The sequence below is a fragment of the Phalacrocorax carbo genome, chromosome 1, assembly GCF_963921805.1.
Source record: "Phalacrocorax carbo chromosome 1, bPhaCar2.1, whole genome shotgun sequence".
In the NCBI taxonomy this organism is placed as follows: Eukaryota; Metazoa; Chordata; class Aves; order Suliformes; family Phalacrocoracidae; genus Phalacrocorax; species Phalacrocorax carbo.
In genome coordinates, this window is record NC_087513.1 from 105,789,021 (window position 1) to 105,805,597 (window position 16,577).

The 16,577-nt window shown below is 36.5% G+C and overlaps 1 protein-coding gene across 4 annotated transcripts in view; it reads left to right on the top strand.

Moving 5' to 3' along the window:
* Positions 1–16,577, top strand: part of ROBO1 (roundabout guidance receptor 1) — a 742,850-nt gene that overhangs the window by 88,154 nt on the left and 638,119 nt on the right. For all 4 annotated transcript variants that reach the window (XM_064469750.1, XM_064469719.1, XM_064469728.1 and 1 more), the window contains exon 2: positions 4,996–5,136. In XM_064469750.1, the coding sequence (XP_064325820.1) occupies positions 5,049–5,136 (88 nt within the window). In that variant the 5' untranslated portion in view covers positions 4,996–5,048. The remainder of the gene's footprint in view (positions 1–4,995; positions 5,137–16,577) is intronic.

A 16,577-nucleotide genomic window follows, 5' to 3' on the forward strand; every position in this document is an offset into this window, starting at 1 on the left:
TACTATTAATTATTTCACTCTTGATTTTCTCACAGCATTTAAAAAAAAAACCCCAAACCTCACAGCTTAAAACAAGTAAATCTTGCATCATAACTGTTAAAACTGATCTAACTATTGGTTGCAAAAAAGCAAATATTTTTGAATACTGAAAGATTAAATAAGGTGAGCTTCATGAATGTCTGCTGAAACTGTCACTGAAAGGATCACAATCCAGATTCATATATGCTCTATACTGATAACTACTTTGGTTTAAATAGATTTATCATTTTTTTAGCTGCTTTGATCTTAGTAGAGTTGATTTACTTTATAACAGAAAAGGAGCTGGCCAGACTTTTTTCCCTTAGTTCATCAACCCTCTGTCATTCTTGCTCCTAAATGGAAACAGTTGAGACAATGTATGGCAACGTTTCCTTCTCATCCTCCTGGAACTCCAAATAAATTTAGTTTAACAAAGACAGGATGTTTAAAATAGTAGAGGGAAGTTCTTAATTTCAGTGATACATAACTTCAGTGATGATAATGCACAGGATGAGTAAGTTCAGAAGTAGCGTCAGTCTAAACAGAGTTGACCAGATGACTTGGGTGTCTGACTAATAGACATCAGGACTTTATAACACAAGGATTGAAAGTACAGGAAGGTCCATCCAATATCAGCAGACCTAACAATGCATGACAAGGTTTAAAAATTTTCTGCATTCAAAATGAGTTAACATTGCTTCAAAAGGAAGATCTTCCTATTTTTTCTGCTTCCAGTGAAATTTTGCCCGTCTACTCCGAAATGGCCTTTGGGGACGTGGCACATCAAAACTCTGTTTCATCCTGTAGGTGAACAATCCTCTTTAGCATAACCTTTACCAAAGTGCCTAAGTTTTATAATGGGAAGTTACTTTTACAAATTAGAACCTTAATTACCTGACCTTTGTGTCCTTTTTTTCTATTCAACATACTGCCAAAATCTAGTCTTTCCAATCAGGTTACCATTTCTGAGAGAAGCAACATAATCAAATTGTAAAAACAAAAACCACAAACAAAAACAAAAAAAGGGGGGGGGGGGGGGAGAAATATAAAGAAAACCAGCATTGGTTCTAGTCTTGTCTCAGTATCTTTGCGTCTGCTGCAGAATGCTGCACTGGCTATAGTGATAAATAGCACTATACTTGGGAAGTGGAAGAAAATAATTGATTAGGCCCTGTCCCTGCATTTTCCATAGTGCTTTTTTCCCCTCTGGGTTTGTGCAGTTTAATTTGCCATTGATTCTTTAATGATTATAATGTCATAGAGGAGCCAGTGTTTATCTTCATTGTGCACTCTGGACAACTCATTGGACTGGAATATTTTATGCACATTCTGGTGTAGATCTGCAGTCATTTGGTATAGAATTAAGTGAGGTCTCAGGCCAGCTGAAGTTTATATGGTAAGTGCATCCTTCTTCTGCCACTGGCAACATCTAATTAGTGCCAGTCCTTATTCGCAATATTAGTTTTGTATTTCAGACACTGAAAGTCTAATTGCAGGGAAGGACAAAGCACAGAAACATTTAGCTCAGTTATTATAATAAAAAGTAAAATATTATGACACTGAGAAATTTGTATATGGATAGAGGTTCTAAATGCATGTGGCAGATACTTCATGGGGTTTTAGTATGTACTAAGGGAAACAGTGTTTTAAATTGCCAGCTGAATCCCTTTGGTTGTGATATGTTTCTGTGGGTTTCTTCCACTATAGTATAGTACTTGAATTGCGGACTATGGCAGTAAACTATGATAAGAAAGATCTTGTTTCTCTTCTGCTGAACTCAGCTTATATCTGAAAACCATTTTCCATTCTGATGACATATTATTCTACTTTATTCTCCCTGTGACCAGGGCTACTATATCAGAAGAAAGCACTATACTCTGAGTACAGGGAATTAGCCTCATATTCAGGATTGTTTTCATTGAATATCTACAAGAATCGTTTTTAAAGTGCAGACTAAAAAGCTTTGTTTTCTTATTAAAATTACTTGGTGTCATTAAAGCCATCTTCACTGAAACTTTCTGTAAGAATAATGTTCGTAATAACACTGAAATAATTCCAGGCTTTAGAATTAAGTATTATATTTCAAACATAAAACACAAGCAGAAGTAAAGGGCAGAAAAGGTTTTAGCAAACAAGCCAGGCAGTTAACATCTGAGCTCCCTGTGGAGCCCTCTCATATACAAAGGGATTAAAAAGAAGTCATAGTCTACTGATTAAATGAAAGGCAGAGGTATGGAAAAGGCAAAAGTTTGGATTAACGCATGGACTGCCTTCCCAGGTAGGGCAAGTGCCATAAAGTATCTTGGTGGGATTCATCTCCCCCCAAGCTTTATGGTTGTGGTGCGTTAACCTTGGCTAAAGAGCAGAATTTTTTGCTGATTAAAATAGAGTTGGATGGTGAGAAAGAAAGGCAAAACCTAAAACATCTCTCCCCCGGCCCATTTTTCTTAGGCGCAACTTCACCCCTTCATCCCCAACTCTCTACCCCCCCAGTCCTTTCTTTGGAGCAGTGCAGGCGGATGGGGAATGGGAAGTTGTGGTCAGTCCATAACAGCCCCTTTCCACCTTTTCTTCTTCCTCCTCACACTTTTCCCCTGCTCCAATGTGGGCCTTTCCCATGGGCTGCAGTCCTTCGGGATAAACCTGCTCCTGGGTCGGTCTCCATGGGCTGCAGTTTCCTTCAGGGCACATCCACCTGCTCCAGCCTGGAGTCTTCCACAGGCTGCAGTGTGGACATCTGCCCCAGCGTGACCCTCTCAATGGACTGCAGAGGAATCTGCTCTGGCACCCTGCACATTTCCTCCCCCTTCTCCTACTCTCACCTTGTTGTTCCCTCTAATGTTTCTGACCCTTTTTTTCCCCCTTATTCCTCTGCCTATCTGGCATTTTGCCCCTTCTTACACAGGTTTTCCCAGAGGCACCATCAGGTTGGCTGACAGGCTCAGCTGTGCCCCATGGTGGGTCTGCTGGAGCCAGCTGTGTTGGGCACTGGGCAGCCCCTGTCCTCTCCTCAGAGTCGTCACCCTGCAGCACCCCCTCTACCAGCACCTTGCCACATAAACCCAATACAATTTGGTCCACAAACCAATTCTGCCTCCAGAATGTGTGATCTTAACTCCTATTGAGATCAGTAGGAGTTGTGTCCTGCCACTGGATGGGAACACTTAGATTCTTATTAAATCTATGAGTTCTTGAATGATTTTGCAACACATATTAATGAAATGATTCTTTCATATCGATGTATATTGTGTGAGTACCTCACATTATAATGACAAGGTAAATCCTTAGCTGGAAGTGTTATTTTTTTGTTTGGTGAACAAAATTCAGTGGGCTGCCTCATCAGCTCTGAGTCAGAAACAACATTCAATCTTGTATTTGCAGGCAGAAAGTACAGGTGAAGAAACTGTAGAAATCTGAAACCAATGCGGTAAATAGTTTTATAAAGCAAGCCTATATTGCTGTGCAGAGAAAAAGATCAATATTCTGAAGACCTTAAAGTTGCAAATCCTCATTTCAGTCTTGGAGTCGTAACGTTTAGAGCCGCATGTAACACCTTGGCCATTAATTGCTGTTAACTCTGCCATTAAGAGCTGTCAAGCTGTTTGCAACAGAAGAGCAATCATACAAGTGATAGGAGAAATTAAAAGAACAGGAACAGAAGGAACTTTTTTGTGTGTGCAGTGGAGGTGAAGTGAGAAAAATGAAGAAAAAATATTTTGTAGGATTCAGGTAGTGGCAGTAGCAGCAAATGGAGTATTATTTCTGGTTGCTAAGAAATAGGAGCACAGACAAAACACTAAAAGCAAATGTAAAATGCAGCATGTGTAGGTGATTGAATCTATTCATATTTAACGTATGCATTTTTGAACATCCAAGTGTCAGATGACACCAAATACTCCCAGTAATGATGCAACTCTTCTATCTGCAGTCATTAAATATATCTTACGTTTACAGCTGAAAAGTCTCTGTCCCAGCAGACTGAAGAAGTGACTGACAATGCCATAGGTTTTTATACATTTTGGATTGTATTGAGATAAAGGCCCTTATAAAAAACAAACACCAACCCCCACCCCCAAACCCCAAAGCACTAAACCCATTTATTTACAGATTATGTGTATTTAATGAAAAAGACTGTCTAAAAACCATCTTACTGTTTTTAAAAAACACTGTATGTTTTTAGAAATCTGTAAAGGAAAAGCATTTTGAACAGGTTGGTATGCTGTAAACAAGGTGTGAGGAGTTCTGGCAAAGTCCATACTAAGCACTAACGTAGCTGAAGCATAAGAAATGAGTAGGATGAGTGGTGGAGTTGTGAATATTTCTCAACCTACGGCTGTGGTGGTCAGAAAAATGAATGTAAAAGTCATATTTTTATTAAAAATGTTTTCTTTCTTCAAAGATTCCATATTCCTGCCTGTCAGATGAAAATTTTCTGCCCTTGAGAACATAGAAACTCACCAGAAAGTTACTTTAACTCTTCAAGTTATTACTGGGTAAAATTATCCCTAATCCTCATTCAGCAAAACACCATGTTATAAGAAGAGGACTACGTTAAAGTTTTAACCCTGCTGTATAGAAAGCTGAATAGTGTTGAAGCATTTTCAATGTAGGCAAGTGTTCAAGCATGTCCTTGAACTGGGATGGATTCAACCTACACTGAATTATCTTGCTAACTGAACAAATTCTTTAGTATGTTGGGTTACATCACCGAAAAACATGCAGCACTTTAAAATATACACGTGCACTGTGGGGCTTCTCATGTCTCCCTTTAAAACATCTGTTTTGGGCTTGTCTGCTCTGCAAGGATAGTTAATATTCTGTTGTGGTTTACAATCTCCTAATTGCTAGAAAATTTAACATTATTTAATAGCTAAAACTGTGTTGAAACCAGCATACTTCATAGAGTTACACTGGGTAAAAATATTTGGAAGTACCTTAAATTTATCATTAATGTCTTATTTCCATTGTGTATTGCAGGTAACACTTACGTTAGTGTTGCTGAGCTGGTGTAATGCAAGGAAGGACACACCATGAAATGGAAAGATTATCCTTTTTTGGTCATAGTAGCTGTATTCAGCCTTTCCAGATGCCATCAGTTACTGGGTCAGCTCATTCCAGGTAGGTACCTTTTATTTAAACATAAATGTTCGTGTGTTTATGACTAAATTTTATGCTGTCCGTGTGAATATGTGCCTGTATATACCTCAAGTTCTCTCTCCATGTATTAATTTGTGTGTGTGTGTAGTTAAGAAACTTATAAGCATATCTGCATATTTAAAACACAGAATTTAATAAGTACTGTATTGTCTACGCTGCAATGAGTTGCTTTTTTTTTGACTGCAAAGGAAGATATAGAAAAGGAGTGGCCTGAAAATATAAGTACGAGAAGGTTAAGGTGGCTATTAAAGCATTCCTTTGATTAGCACTGTTGATGGAGGGAACGCAGAAACGGACTTGAATATCAAAGCGGATAGGGAATCTATAGAGAACCCTCCTGAAGAAGAAGGAAAATAGCAGCGACTGTGAAACAGCTGAAATGCAGTGTTTCCAGTGAAGTCCTATATTTCAGGAATCATCCTGGTGCTTGCGTATGGCAAGTCTTACTAGTGGAGAGAGGAGTAGTAAGCATGTGCGAAAATGGCAAGATGCTATTCAACTTTAAAGAGAACGTGGTGGTAAAATAGGTAATCTGTGTCACTTGATAAGTGAAGAGTGGATTTTTATTCAAGTAGCACACAGGAGACAAAACCTCTTTTGTTGTGTTGTTTGGGGTTTTTTTTTTTGAAAGAATAAATCTGTAAAACCAGCTTCTGAGTCATTCTGACTCATCTTCAATGTTTGTTAGGAAAAACCCAAACAAACTTTGATCAGTACTGTGAATAACATACAACCTTTCAGTAAAACGAAGGAAAACTCAATAGACATAAAAAAGAAAGTGACATGCTGATATTTTGTGGCTGCTTTTTCTGCTTTGCGTCTGAATAATAACATAGAAGACTCTACTGGCTGGATTTCTAAGTTGAATACATTGTGTATGCTGAATTTTGTGGCTACACAATTCTTTTCCATGTATCTCTGGGCAGCTAATTCAAATATAGACTGCTGAGTGAAGAGAGAAAGGAAAAGGCTTTTTCCTTCAAGGGTTTGTTGGCCGATAATGAATAGTGGTTTATGGAAAGTAAATTAAGGATATTAATTGCAATCTTTTTTTTTTTCTTTTTTTTTTTCTGGTGTTGTTGGTTTCAAATGCATTATGTAGGAGATGCAAAAAGACTCGAGAATAAAGGAAGATGTAAGTTAAAATTATCATTTTAAAAGTTTGACCTTGGACTTCAAACGTAATTTCAAAGCAATTTACCTGTCACAAAGACATCTACCGCTCTTTTTAAAAGGCATGCCTGCAGATCCAAATGTATTTGCATGATAGCTGCCTCCATCCACTTGCATTGGTTTCAATTTAGTCATAGGTTTGTAGACTCTACTAAAAAGGCTGTTTGCATTGTATTACTTTTTCCATCAAATTAGTTTCAGAATAAAATCACAGGTGGCATTTTGACTTTGTCCCTGATTTGTAATTTTCGTCACAGACCTCGGACTTGAACCAAGAGATTACTCTACTTGGCCAGACGTCAGTGTGCTCAGCCTCGCTGGTGGGGTGCCAGGAGTGTGATTATCACAAAAGATCAAATAAAGCAGGATTTTTTTTTCTTTTAAGCAGTTCATCCATTCATCTTGCTCTTTTCATGTCTTTTCCTTACAAAGGCATGCCTTTCTCCTTTTTGGTTTGTTTGTTGGTTTTGTGGTTTGGTTTTTTTTTTAATGCACAGAAGGAGAGAGACCTGTGCAAAATCTCAAACTTCTTACTCCATTTATTGGGGAAAAAATGGAAATAATGGTTCTTTGGAATTCTACTGTATCCATAAAAAATATCAATAGAGCAATAGGTAACAGCTTTTTCTGAGGATTGCTAAAACCACTAAGCAGCTAATATGTCTGTGATCATAGTGCTACTAGATTTAGTGTTATTTTATTTCAATAAAAACATGCTTTCAAAATAACAGATTTAATGAAATTATTTTTAGATTATGTTATTAGACACCTTTAAAAACATGAAGCTTTATGGTTTCAAACTCTCCAATTCTGTCTTATCTAAAAAATGAAAATTGTTCCAGCTTATTGATGACATAGCTGTAATTTCACATGACAAAGTATCAGAAAAGTGTTAAAGCTTACCCTCAGAACTGGAATTTTTTACTTCAGTAAAATGTGATGAATTTTAATGGTAGTCTTATAACTTTGAAACATTTCTTGTAGTTTTTGCTGAATCTTTTAATATATTCTTGTTGAGTCTCACTCTTTTGCATATGGGGTCCACAGGGAAGTACTGTCTCCCCCCTTTATTAAAATCATGGCTGAGCCTTTCATCTCATGTCATTACATCTTACCTCTAATTCACATATAAAATACACTTGCAATTCCACTATGGCTGTCTCCTGAGGCATAAAGTATCTCTGCCTTGGCACATCTTTATTTAATCAGGGGTTGAACATTATCTGGCAAAGATGTGATTTTTCTTTCCAGTTGCTCTGCATATTTAAAATCTGGAAAACTTGATAGTTGATTTTAAAGTGCACGGTAAGTAAGAAAATGTGGCATTGACTAATGCTATATTATGTTTAGGTGCATATGTTGAGCTCTATGTTTTCTGTTAAGTCGTTGAAGCGTTTTAAAATTACCAGTTACTACATTGTCCAAAAAAACATAGAAAAACTATAAATTCCACATGCAGCAAAATATTTTAATAATTTAAACTGTTTTGTGGTTGGTTTGGGGTTTGTGGTGTGTGTGTGTGTGTGTGTTTTGTTGTTTTTTTTTTTAACATCAGTAGAAGTGACTGCAAGATTTCAGATTTGTGGTCTGTTAATAAAGACAGTAGGAGCATTCCTTATGGATTTGGTTGGGCTTAGCATCAGGTCCTTTCACATGGAATATTGTGGAAGTCCCCTCCGTCTGAACAGGAACAGGTGCCAGATAGGTGGGACTTAGTCAATCCTTGAGCTTTACAGATTTATCTGGACAAAGAAAGCCTCGTAAAACCCTGTAATGACAAATTTTGAATGTCCTTGGTAGATGATTAATAGATTTTTGTAATATAATTCTCTGTAGATCTTGAAGACCTCTTTTGAACCCAGAATTTTGAGAAATTTTGATAGAAGCTTGTAGGTCTCCATGGTCTACAAGTACTGTTTCTCAGTACTTGAGCAAAGACTGATGTTTCACTAGAAAGCCTGACATATTTCCATAATTTTAAGTAAAAAAAAGACTGCTTTTCTGATACTTTTTTTGACTTTTAAATCTGTGAAGCGTATTGTTTCTCCAGGAAATAACTTCCCTTTAGGACATGCAGATATGTAACAAAGCATAAGTTATCTAAAATATGCATAGTAAAATGTAATTTTGAGAAATATGTTTTACTACTGTAAGTCTAAAAAAAAAAAAAGAAAAAGGCAAAACAACTCTCTCTGATAACCACAGAAGCTTACTGAAATCCTGAAGAGAACCAGCCCAGGGTTTGACCCTCTCTGGGCTAGACAAGAATATCTGAAATTTCCTTTTTCCTAATACTTCTTGGCTTACTGGTGAAACACTACACGAAATACATTCACTATTGTAGCTTGTTTGCCTCTTTCAATGGGAGAGAGTTATTATTCACAATGAAACTTTCATAAATTCAAATTGTCTTTTTTCACTACCTCTAACATGCTAGGCTGTAAGCAATCATTTTTGGAATCTGGAAACTCTTACATCAGAGCTTTTCTCAAGTTAATCATAATTCAGTAATATAAATAAATTGTTTGGTGTGATTTTTTTAAAAATCACTGTTAACTTTTCAGTACTCAAGACTCTATGATCTGGCTAGTGAAAATAAGAATTGCAGTTTTTCCCTGTCAGCTGCTTGCCAAACTACTGAATTTGTTGTCTGAATATGATACTTAGGGTTCATATGTGTGATTGATACATTTTGACAAGGAGTGCTATATTCCTCTGCTTTCCCTGCAGCCTGTGAAGGTACCTTGAAAAAATGGTTCCTAGACTGAAAGGTCTTCATTTGCTGCTTCATAAAGATCACCACTGTCTTGTATAATGTAATGAGTACTCATTCATTCTTCTGTACTTTTTAAGTGCCTGAATGAATTTTCAATCAAATATCCAAAATAAATCTCTCAATGATCCGAATAAAGCGTTGAATTGTTCAGGTAGAGAATTTAGTTAGTTTTATGGTTGTGCAGGTTTTTCTGAGAATAATGGTTAAAAAGGAAATGTTCAGTCAAACCAAACTCATAGTTTAACTGTTGATTGTCTTTTGGCACAGGCTCAGAGGCAAAGAGAATTGGATGCTTGAATTCCATGTAAGACCCTGATTGTGAAGCTGTAAAGGAAGAGTGAAAGCTCACTGAGCTTAAGGAAATTTAGTGACCAGTACTCCCTTGACACGTTTCAAAGAGTAGGGGATATGGATTTAAATTCCTTCAGTTGGGAGGTACCTGAGGATAGTTTTCACCCTTTCTGAGCAAGTGACCCAACAGCTGAGTTTTGTTGATTATAATTTTGTGTTGTTTTAAAGTGAAGTGATGCTCATCACTACTTTGTGATGAGCCAGTAAGCATTTCAGATCACCTGAACAGGAAATAAGGCAAAGGATAGAAGCCAAGAAACTCAAAACTCAGATAAAGCTACTCCTCCTCAGGAACAGAGCTTTAAGTCCCAGACAGATGTTAACTCTAAAGACAGAAGGACCATGATTTAACTGGACCAAATAATTAAATATAGGTCCTCCATGCAAATTCCAGTTATTCTTTCGTTGAATCTGAGCCCAAATGAAGATAACCTTTAGCTATTTTTGATTAAAGACATATATAAATACAAGACTGGAAGTCTGTAGCTGTGATGTAAGAGCACTCATAGAGTCATGGAAAAGATTAGGTTAGAAAACACATGGAGGTCATTTAGTCTAATTTTTTTTTTTGCTTTTGCTCAAAATAGTGCTATCTTCAAAGTTAAATCAGGTTGCATAGGGCCGTGTCCAGCTAAGCACCTCCAGGGATGGAAACTTCATAACCATCTTCTCTAGTCTCTCCTACTACCTCATATGCTCCAGCCCCCTGATCAACTTCAATGCTCTTCTCTGAGTTGTCTTCCATTTTTCCGTTTCCCTCTTGGAGTGAGTGGCCCAAAACTAGATGCACGCTTCCATGCGCAGGCTCATGAATGACAACTGGAGGGAACTAATCACCCCTTGACCTGCTGGTTATGCTTTCACTAAAGCATCCCAGTGTGTTGGTGTCCTTCCCTGGGTCAAAGGCACACTGCCAGCTCAAATCCAGTTTACTAATCAGGACCACAGGTTAATCTCTGTCATGTTCTTAACTTCCCATCATATAATTTCTACTGTAGAAAGGATCATCTTGATGAACTGTTCTGTTGACAAACTGTAGTGACAAGAAATACCATGTTTTGGTGCATGTTCTCTGGTAATTTTGTTTTCACAGGCTTTATGAAATGTCACTCTTGGCCATAAATTACGTGTTTGTGATCCTAATTTAAGGTAACTGTGACAAATGCATCTCTAAGTGCTATATAGCAAGGGATGATGATTTAATGTATTGTTTCCCGTTGTAAGTGCCATCGGGTTTGTAGATTGTGGTATTCAAGGTCAAATTCAGAGAAAAAGAACAGCAGTTTAGGCCTTGCTGGGATCAAGGAACATGTGGAAAGATGTGTTTTTGTCATTCAGATCCAATTAACTTGAAGCAGATAGAAAATATTCTTCCATTCAGATCTTAAAAAAACCCCCACAAAACAAAAACCCAACACCAAAACCCTCAAACCAGAAAGCAAACCAAACACCACTCATATTTTGGCTAACCCCTACAAAAAAGGGTCTTTTTTTAGACAGACTAAATAAAATTAAAATTAGAAAAGAAAAAACCCTGATATCTGTGTTTTTGTTAAGACTCTGCTTGTGTTCACATCTGCCTCTTCCTTCTCTCCTATCCCTGCAATGTGCGTAGGCCGTACTGTTACCTCTTGTAGAAAGAAAAGGAGTACCAACTGAGATCATCTAATTTGACCACTGTATATTTGTATGCATGTGTATATGTATTTGTAAGTATACATAATGACATACAATTATCAGTTAGTAACTCTTTAAGACTGAAAAGTCATCTTGCCTCATGGAGTATTCAGCTTTTTTTGAAATGCAGGGTAATATGTCATCCTTGCAAAATATTTAAAAAATATTTTTCACTAATTTATATTCCTATATCCCAATATTCATGAATTAATGCTAGATTACATTATGTTATGATGCAATGTGTTTGTTATCAAGGAAAAATTACAATGTTTCCATGGTATGATATTACCATGTATAATTTCCATTATGACTGTACAAACCAGATTACCAGATTACTTACAAGAGATAATATTTTCTTGTTATCAGAAAATGGAAACTGTGTAGGAAATCTTGTATACTGTTTTCAGTTAATTTACCTACATAAAGATTATGTAATTCATCTATTAATCCATCCCTGCTGATAGACGTAAAAATACATAGCTTTTTTTTTTTCTTAATTTGGAATATCGTGACTAACTTTGTTCTGACTCTATCAGTTATATGGCAGCTGATTTTTACAGTTTTGTCATTTACCCATCATCTATACTTTGATCGACATGAACACTTTTTCAAAGTACTCAGATTGTTTCAAATTTGTTGCCTTTATGGTGTGACCTTATGTTTTCTGGGGTTTTTTTGTTTGTTTGTTTGGGGGAAGGAGGGGGTGGGTTGTGATTTCTTCTTTTTTTTTCCCAACTCCCCTCTCTGCCTGGGAGGATGACAAAGGCTTGTAATTCCTGTTAGTGGAACTGTTGTGCCTGAAAAGAGGACATATATTAAAAGGGGGGAAAAAAGTCCCAGCACGTGCCTTGCCTTCCAGAGATTGTCACTGTGTACACTGAGGTCTTAATAAATAAAAAGATTGCCATCTGTACTTCAATTCATGGCTTCTTTATTAGCCTCTAAAAAGAAATAAATAAAGCATGACGCTTTATTTAATTGTCTGAATAGATGGAGACAAACCAAGAGGCACAGTCAGCTGCAAGACACTTAATGAAGAAATCCCTATTTTTAATCTAGCTGTAGAAGATACAACTCTTCTGCTTTGATGATGTGGCCTTTGTGATGAACCTGGCTGGAAAACCACATGTGCTGCACTGTCGTCCTAATTAAGTCATCAAAATGCACCGGAGCAAACTGAGTGACTTGCGTAGACCACTATAAGTAATTTTAGTTCCTCTATTGCTTGGTTAATAGAAAGTGGCACTGTTCTAGATTATGACTGATAGAGGTTAGATGCTACAGCTGCTATTATTGTGCCTGCAGGTAGGTGCCTTTATAAGCTGTTCCTGTGCATGTGTAAGAAGGCACACTTTGCTTTGTTTCCTTTTCTTTTCTCTTACTTTTTGAGGATGTAATCCCAGAGACATTTCCTCCATATTTTTTTTCCTCTAGAAGCCTCTGCCTGTGATTTTCCTCAATACATGCAGATATTCTACTTGTTTTGGATGCACTGACAGAGCATTCACCAAAACTAATCTCAAAAGTAAGGTTTTGGGAAGTCTGCCTACTAAAATAAATTAAAAGATAGTCAGGAAGAAAAAATTTCAATGACAATCATGGTCATATAAAAAAAGTTTGAGTATATATAACAAGGAGGGAATCAGTTTTTCTGATATGAACTTGATTGGCCACAGCCGAAGATTTTGTAAATGTGTTGATGAGATTTTGAAGCTTTTCTTGGTGAAATTGTTGGTAAATACTCATTTCCTGCTTCACGAATACTTTTGCTTGATGCTCAAGGCTTCTTAGAGACAAAAATATGCTGATTATGAGAATGGCATAATCAGGGCTTGAGTATCTATCATAGGCATTATAAACTTATGCTGAAAAGCTTTCCCAGTTTACATAGCTCTGTAACACTCCAAAGTTGCTGTACAGGCATTTGCATACAATAATCTAAGAATGCATTTAGTAGAATTCTGCAAAATCGTGTTTCATGTGGTTAATGGAGAAACTGGCATAAATGCTTTGTATACATTTGTAGATAATATAAATAGAATTTTCACCAGAAGTTATTCTACGTCTATTAAAATTAACAAGAATAATTTTTTCTTTACACAATTCATCAGTTATCCTGAGAACAATCTTCAGTTACAAAAGTAGAGCACAAAATGACATAGAGTCTCTATTAAATCTAATATTTACTTAGATGATGAATCTGTTAGAGCTTCAAAGCAATTTAATGTCTTTAACATCAATTATAAAACTAATTTCAGTCATATTAGTGAAAGAATGTAAGAAGTTACAACGGTGTTTTCACACTTAAGACTACTCAAGGGGTTACTGTAGGCATATCTACACTTGCTAATTTATTTTCAATGCTGTGAAATAGAGTGTCTAGAGATGCTTTATTAAATATTTTAATAAGTGTCGAACATATTTGCACAGTTTCTGCCTTGGCAAAGGGTGATTTGTATGCACCTGTATCTGCACATGCAGAAAAAATATCCTTTTGTCAGAGTCTGCCACCTAATTTTTGCACAAACTAAACAGGAAATTACTGTCCTTTGTCTAATCTGAATTTTAAATCAAAGTGGAACTGGTGAAAGCAAACAATTTTATATTTTAAGCTTTTTTCCTCAACCTTAACTGTTGAGCTAGATTGACAGTAACATTATTCTGAGTATTTATACTGTGTCCATGATGGTGTTATCAGTACAGCAATGTGTAACTGACTAGTTTCTGTGTCTTCCTTATTCTGACTTTTAAAATAAATGTTTAGAAAAATACTTTACTTTTCTCTACAGTTTAAAAACCACCATCTATTATTCCAGTCCAGAGAGAAACTTATATATGGCCTGTATTCAGAGGAGTTGATATTTTATATTTGATAAATTAAACAGTATAAGGCTGCAGGTACCATGACTTCCAGTAAGTTTCTATTTTTGTTAATACAGTTTAAATATTTTTCTTACATTAATTTATTGTACACTAATTGTCAAAACGAGATGTCAAATATTCTATGTATGCTACTACTAAATAAGACAACTCTTCTTCCTCTGTTGTATGAAAACAAAGAAACACCTATCCTTTACAAATGTTTTTTGCTCAAGGCATTGTTACAGGCTACCGTGAAGATGAAAGAACCCTTAAAAGTGCTTCGAAGCGCATCTGGTTAGCCATTTACTGTTAAGTTCCCATGTTTAGACATTTCTTTAATTACATTTTGGGTGTGTTTTTTCTTTGTCCTTTTTTTTTTTTCTCCCCAACATTGCCCTAAGGGTAACATTTAATGATATTATTTAGAACTTGTTTTTTAAATCAGATCATAAACAACTGAGGTTTTAAGCCTATTTCATTTTGACACACAGGTGAGGTGACCTCCAAGGTAACAGTTTTAATATATGAAAATAAAAAGGCAGTTAATGCTACTCTACAAAAGGATGCTTTTGGTTTTTTTCTTTCCTTTCTCTCTCTCCTGTCTTTGCAAAATGGATCAGTTATGCCCTTCAGGATTTCATTTGTTTACAGTACTGCCTACTCACAGTAAGATTAAACAATTTCCAGTTTACTTTGCATCCATCTGGCACTCTAAATATGTAAGTGTAAAATTAAAGGTTCTGTTCATGTACAGTACCATTTCAGGAAACGTGCTTTATGATGTTCACTAACGCTTACCTAAAAACTTGGCACCAAACCAGCGTAGATTTGATCACTTGCATTTTTTGATATCACTTAATGTCTAAGGATGTCTTGTTTTAATCATATGTTACTCTAGAATTTCTAGGATACCTTAGTGCTTGAGATCTGGTGCACACTTAGGCTTCTTTGCTGATTTGGCATGTAACACATACGCATCAGAATTTTGAAAGATGCGATGCCCACGACCACTTCTATTCATCAGTTTCCACCATCTCCTTTTCCCATGTCTTGTGAGTACAATTTTGCCTTTGGGTGGTAGCTGATAAGGTGGATTTTATCTGGCTATTAAATCAGGCCTAAGCATTGTGCTAATTCAGCATTGGAGTTAGCAGAGAGGTTAGAGCCTGTGGATGTTCACAACTACATCTTCCACTGAGGAAGACTGGGAAAGAGTTTACAGATGTTTAAGTAAGAGCTAAATCACTTCTTGGTTGTGTACGTTTGGTTGTCCCCTAACTTGTACTTGGATTCATTATTTTCCGGTTCCCCTTGGTTTATTTCCTGTATTTTACTATTTCATTTGCTTTTATCAGTTGTTTATGACGTCTGATTTTTATCCTTCAGTTTTTAATTTGTTTATGATCTGAAAAACCTGTGATTAGTTTTGCTGTAAACTTTAGGTTTACTTCAGCCACCTTCACACAAAAAAGCTAACATCTGCTTTGTATTTTCAGCCCTTTGGTGGTCTGCTTCTGATATAGCGCTCCTGAGGGGCTTCTCGTTTTAAGTTGGGGCTGTTGCAGGACAGAAAGCTTCCTGTGCGTTAACTTTAGTTTTAGCATTTGGGCTGAACAAGGTAGTTTGGAGTGGTCTCATAAGTTAATCACGGCAATCTGATACACAGATCAAAACCGGTGTTTGAATTTGATGGTATTCTATCCTAAATTTACAAAATATACAGACAATTCTGAATTTTAACTAAAATGCATGAAACTTAGGATTGGGAAGAGGACAATGATTACTCCCTCCCTTTGAAGTATATTTCCATTCCTTTAAAACATATCCTTTTCAAAACTTCTCTGTCCTTGAAGGGGCTTGCTACAAAGAGAGGTCAAAATGTTAACTTGAATTCAGCTCTTTCCTGTATTCACACAGCTTACCTGAATTGAGCTCCCCACTGTCACGGCTAGATTACTTCTGGGACCTGAGCTAGCTTATTTAAAGCTAGCCTGGGACCTTGACTTTACATTGTGGTCTGCTGTTCTTTCACTGTCTGCTGTCTTTATTTCATAGTGCTGCTTTTCTTGTGAGACTTCATGGTGTTTTATCCTATTGTAGACATTTTAAAAGTTATAACATAGCTTGTAAATGAAATTGGCTTCTAATTCCTGGGTTTTTTTAGAAATACTCCATTATTAAGGTTTTTGTCTCCTGTCATTTTTGAAAGATTGTGCAGAGGGTTTTATAAACACTAGAAGAAAAAAATTGTGCGCGCTTTAGCAGGGAAGTCTGAATCATCTAGTATTTCAAAGGAATTAAGTACAGTGAGAAGAAGGATGGTCTGAGGTCAGTCATAGCTTATGAAGGTATTCAGTCAGTGTCAAGTCTGGCTTTGAGCTCTGGTTCAAAATATTTAACCTTTCTATTACTGCAGAAATTCCAATCAATCTATGTTACAGTCACCTTGCAAGAAATAAGTGAAATGCCTTGGTCAGCATTTGCAGAACAGTCCATTTTGCCAATTCAGAAAGACTGACAGAATGTTGATACTAGGAATAAACCAACTAGTCTACCCTCTTTT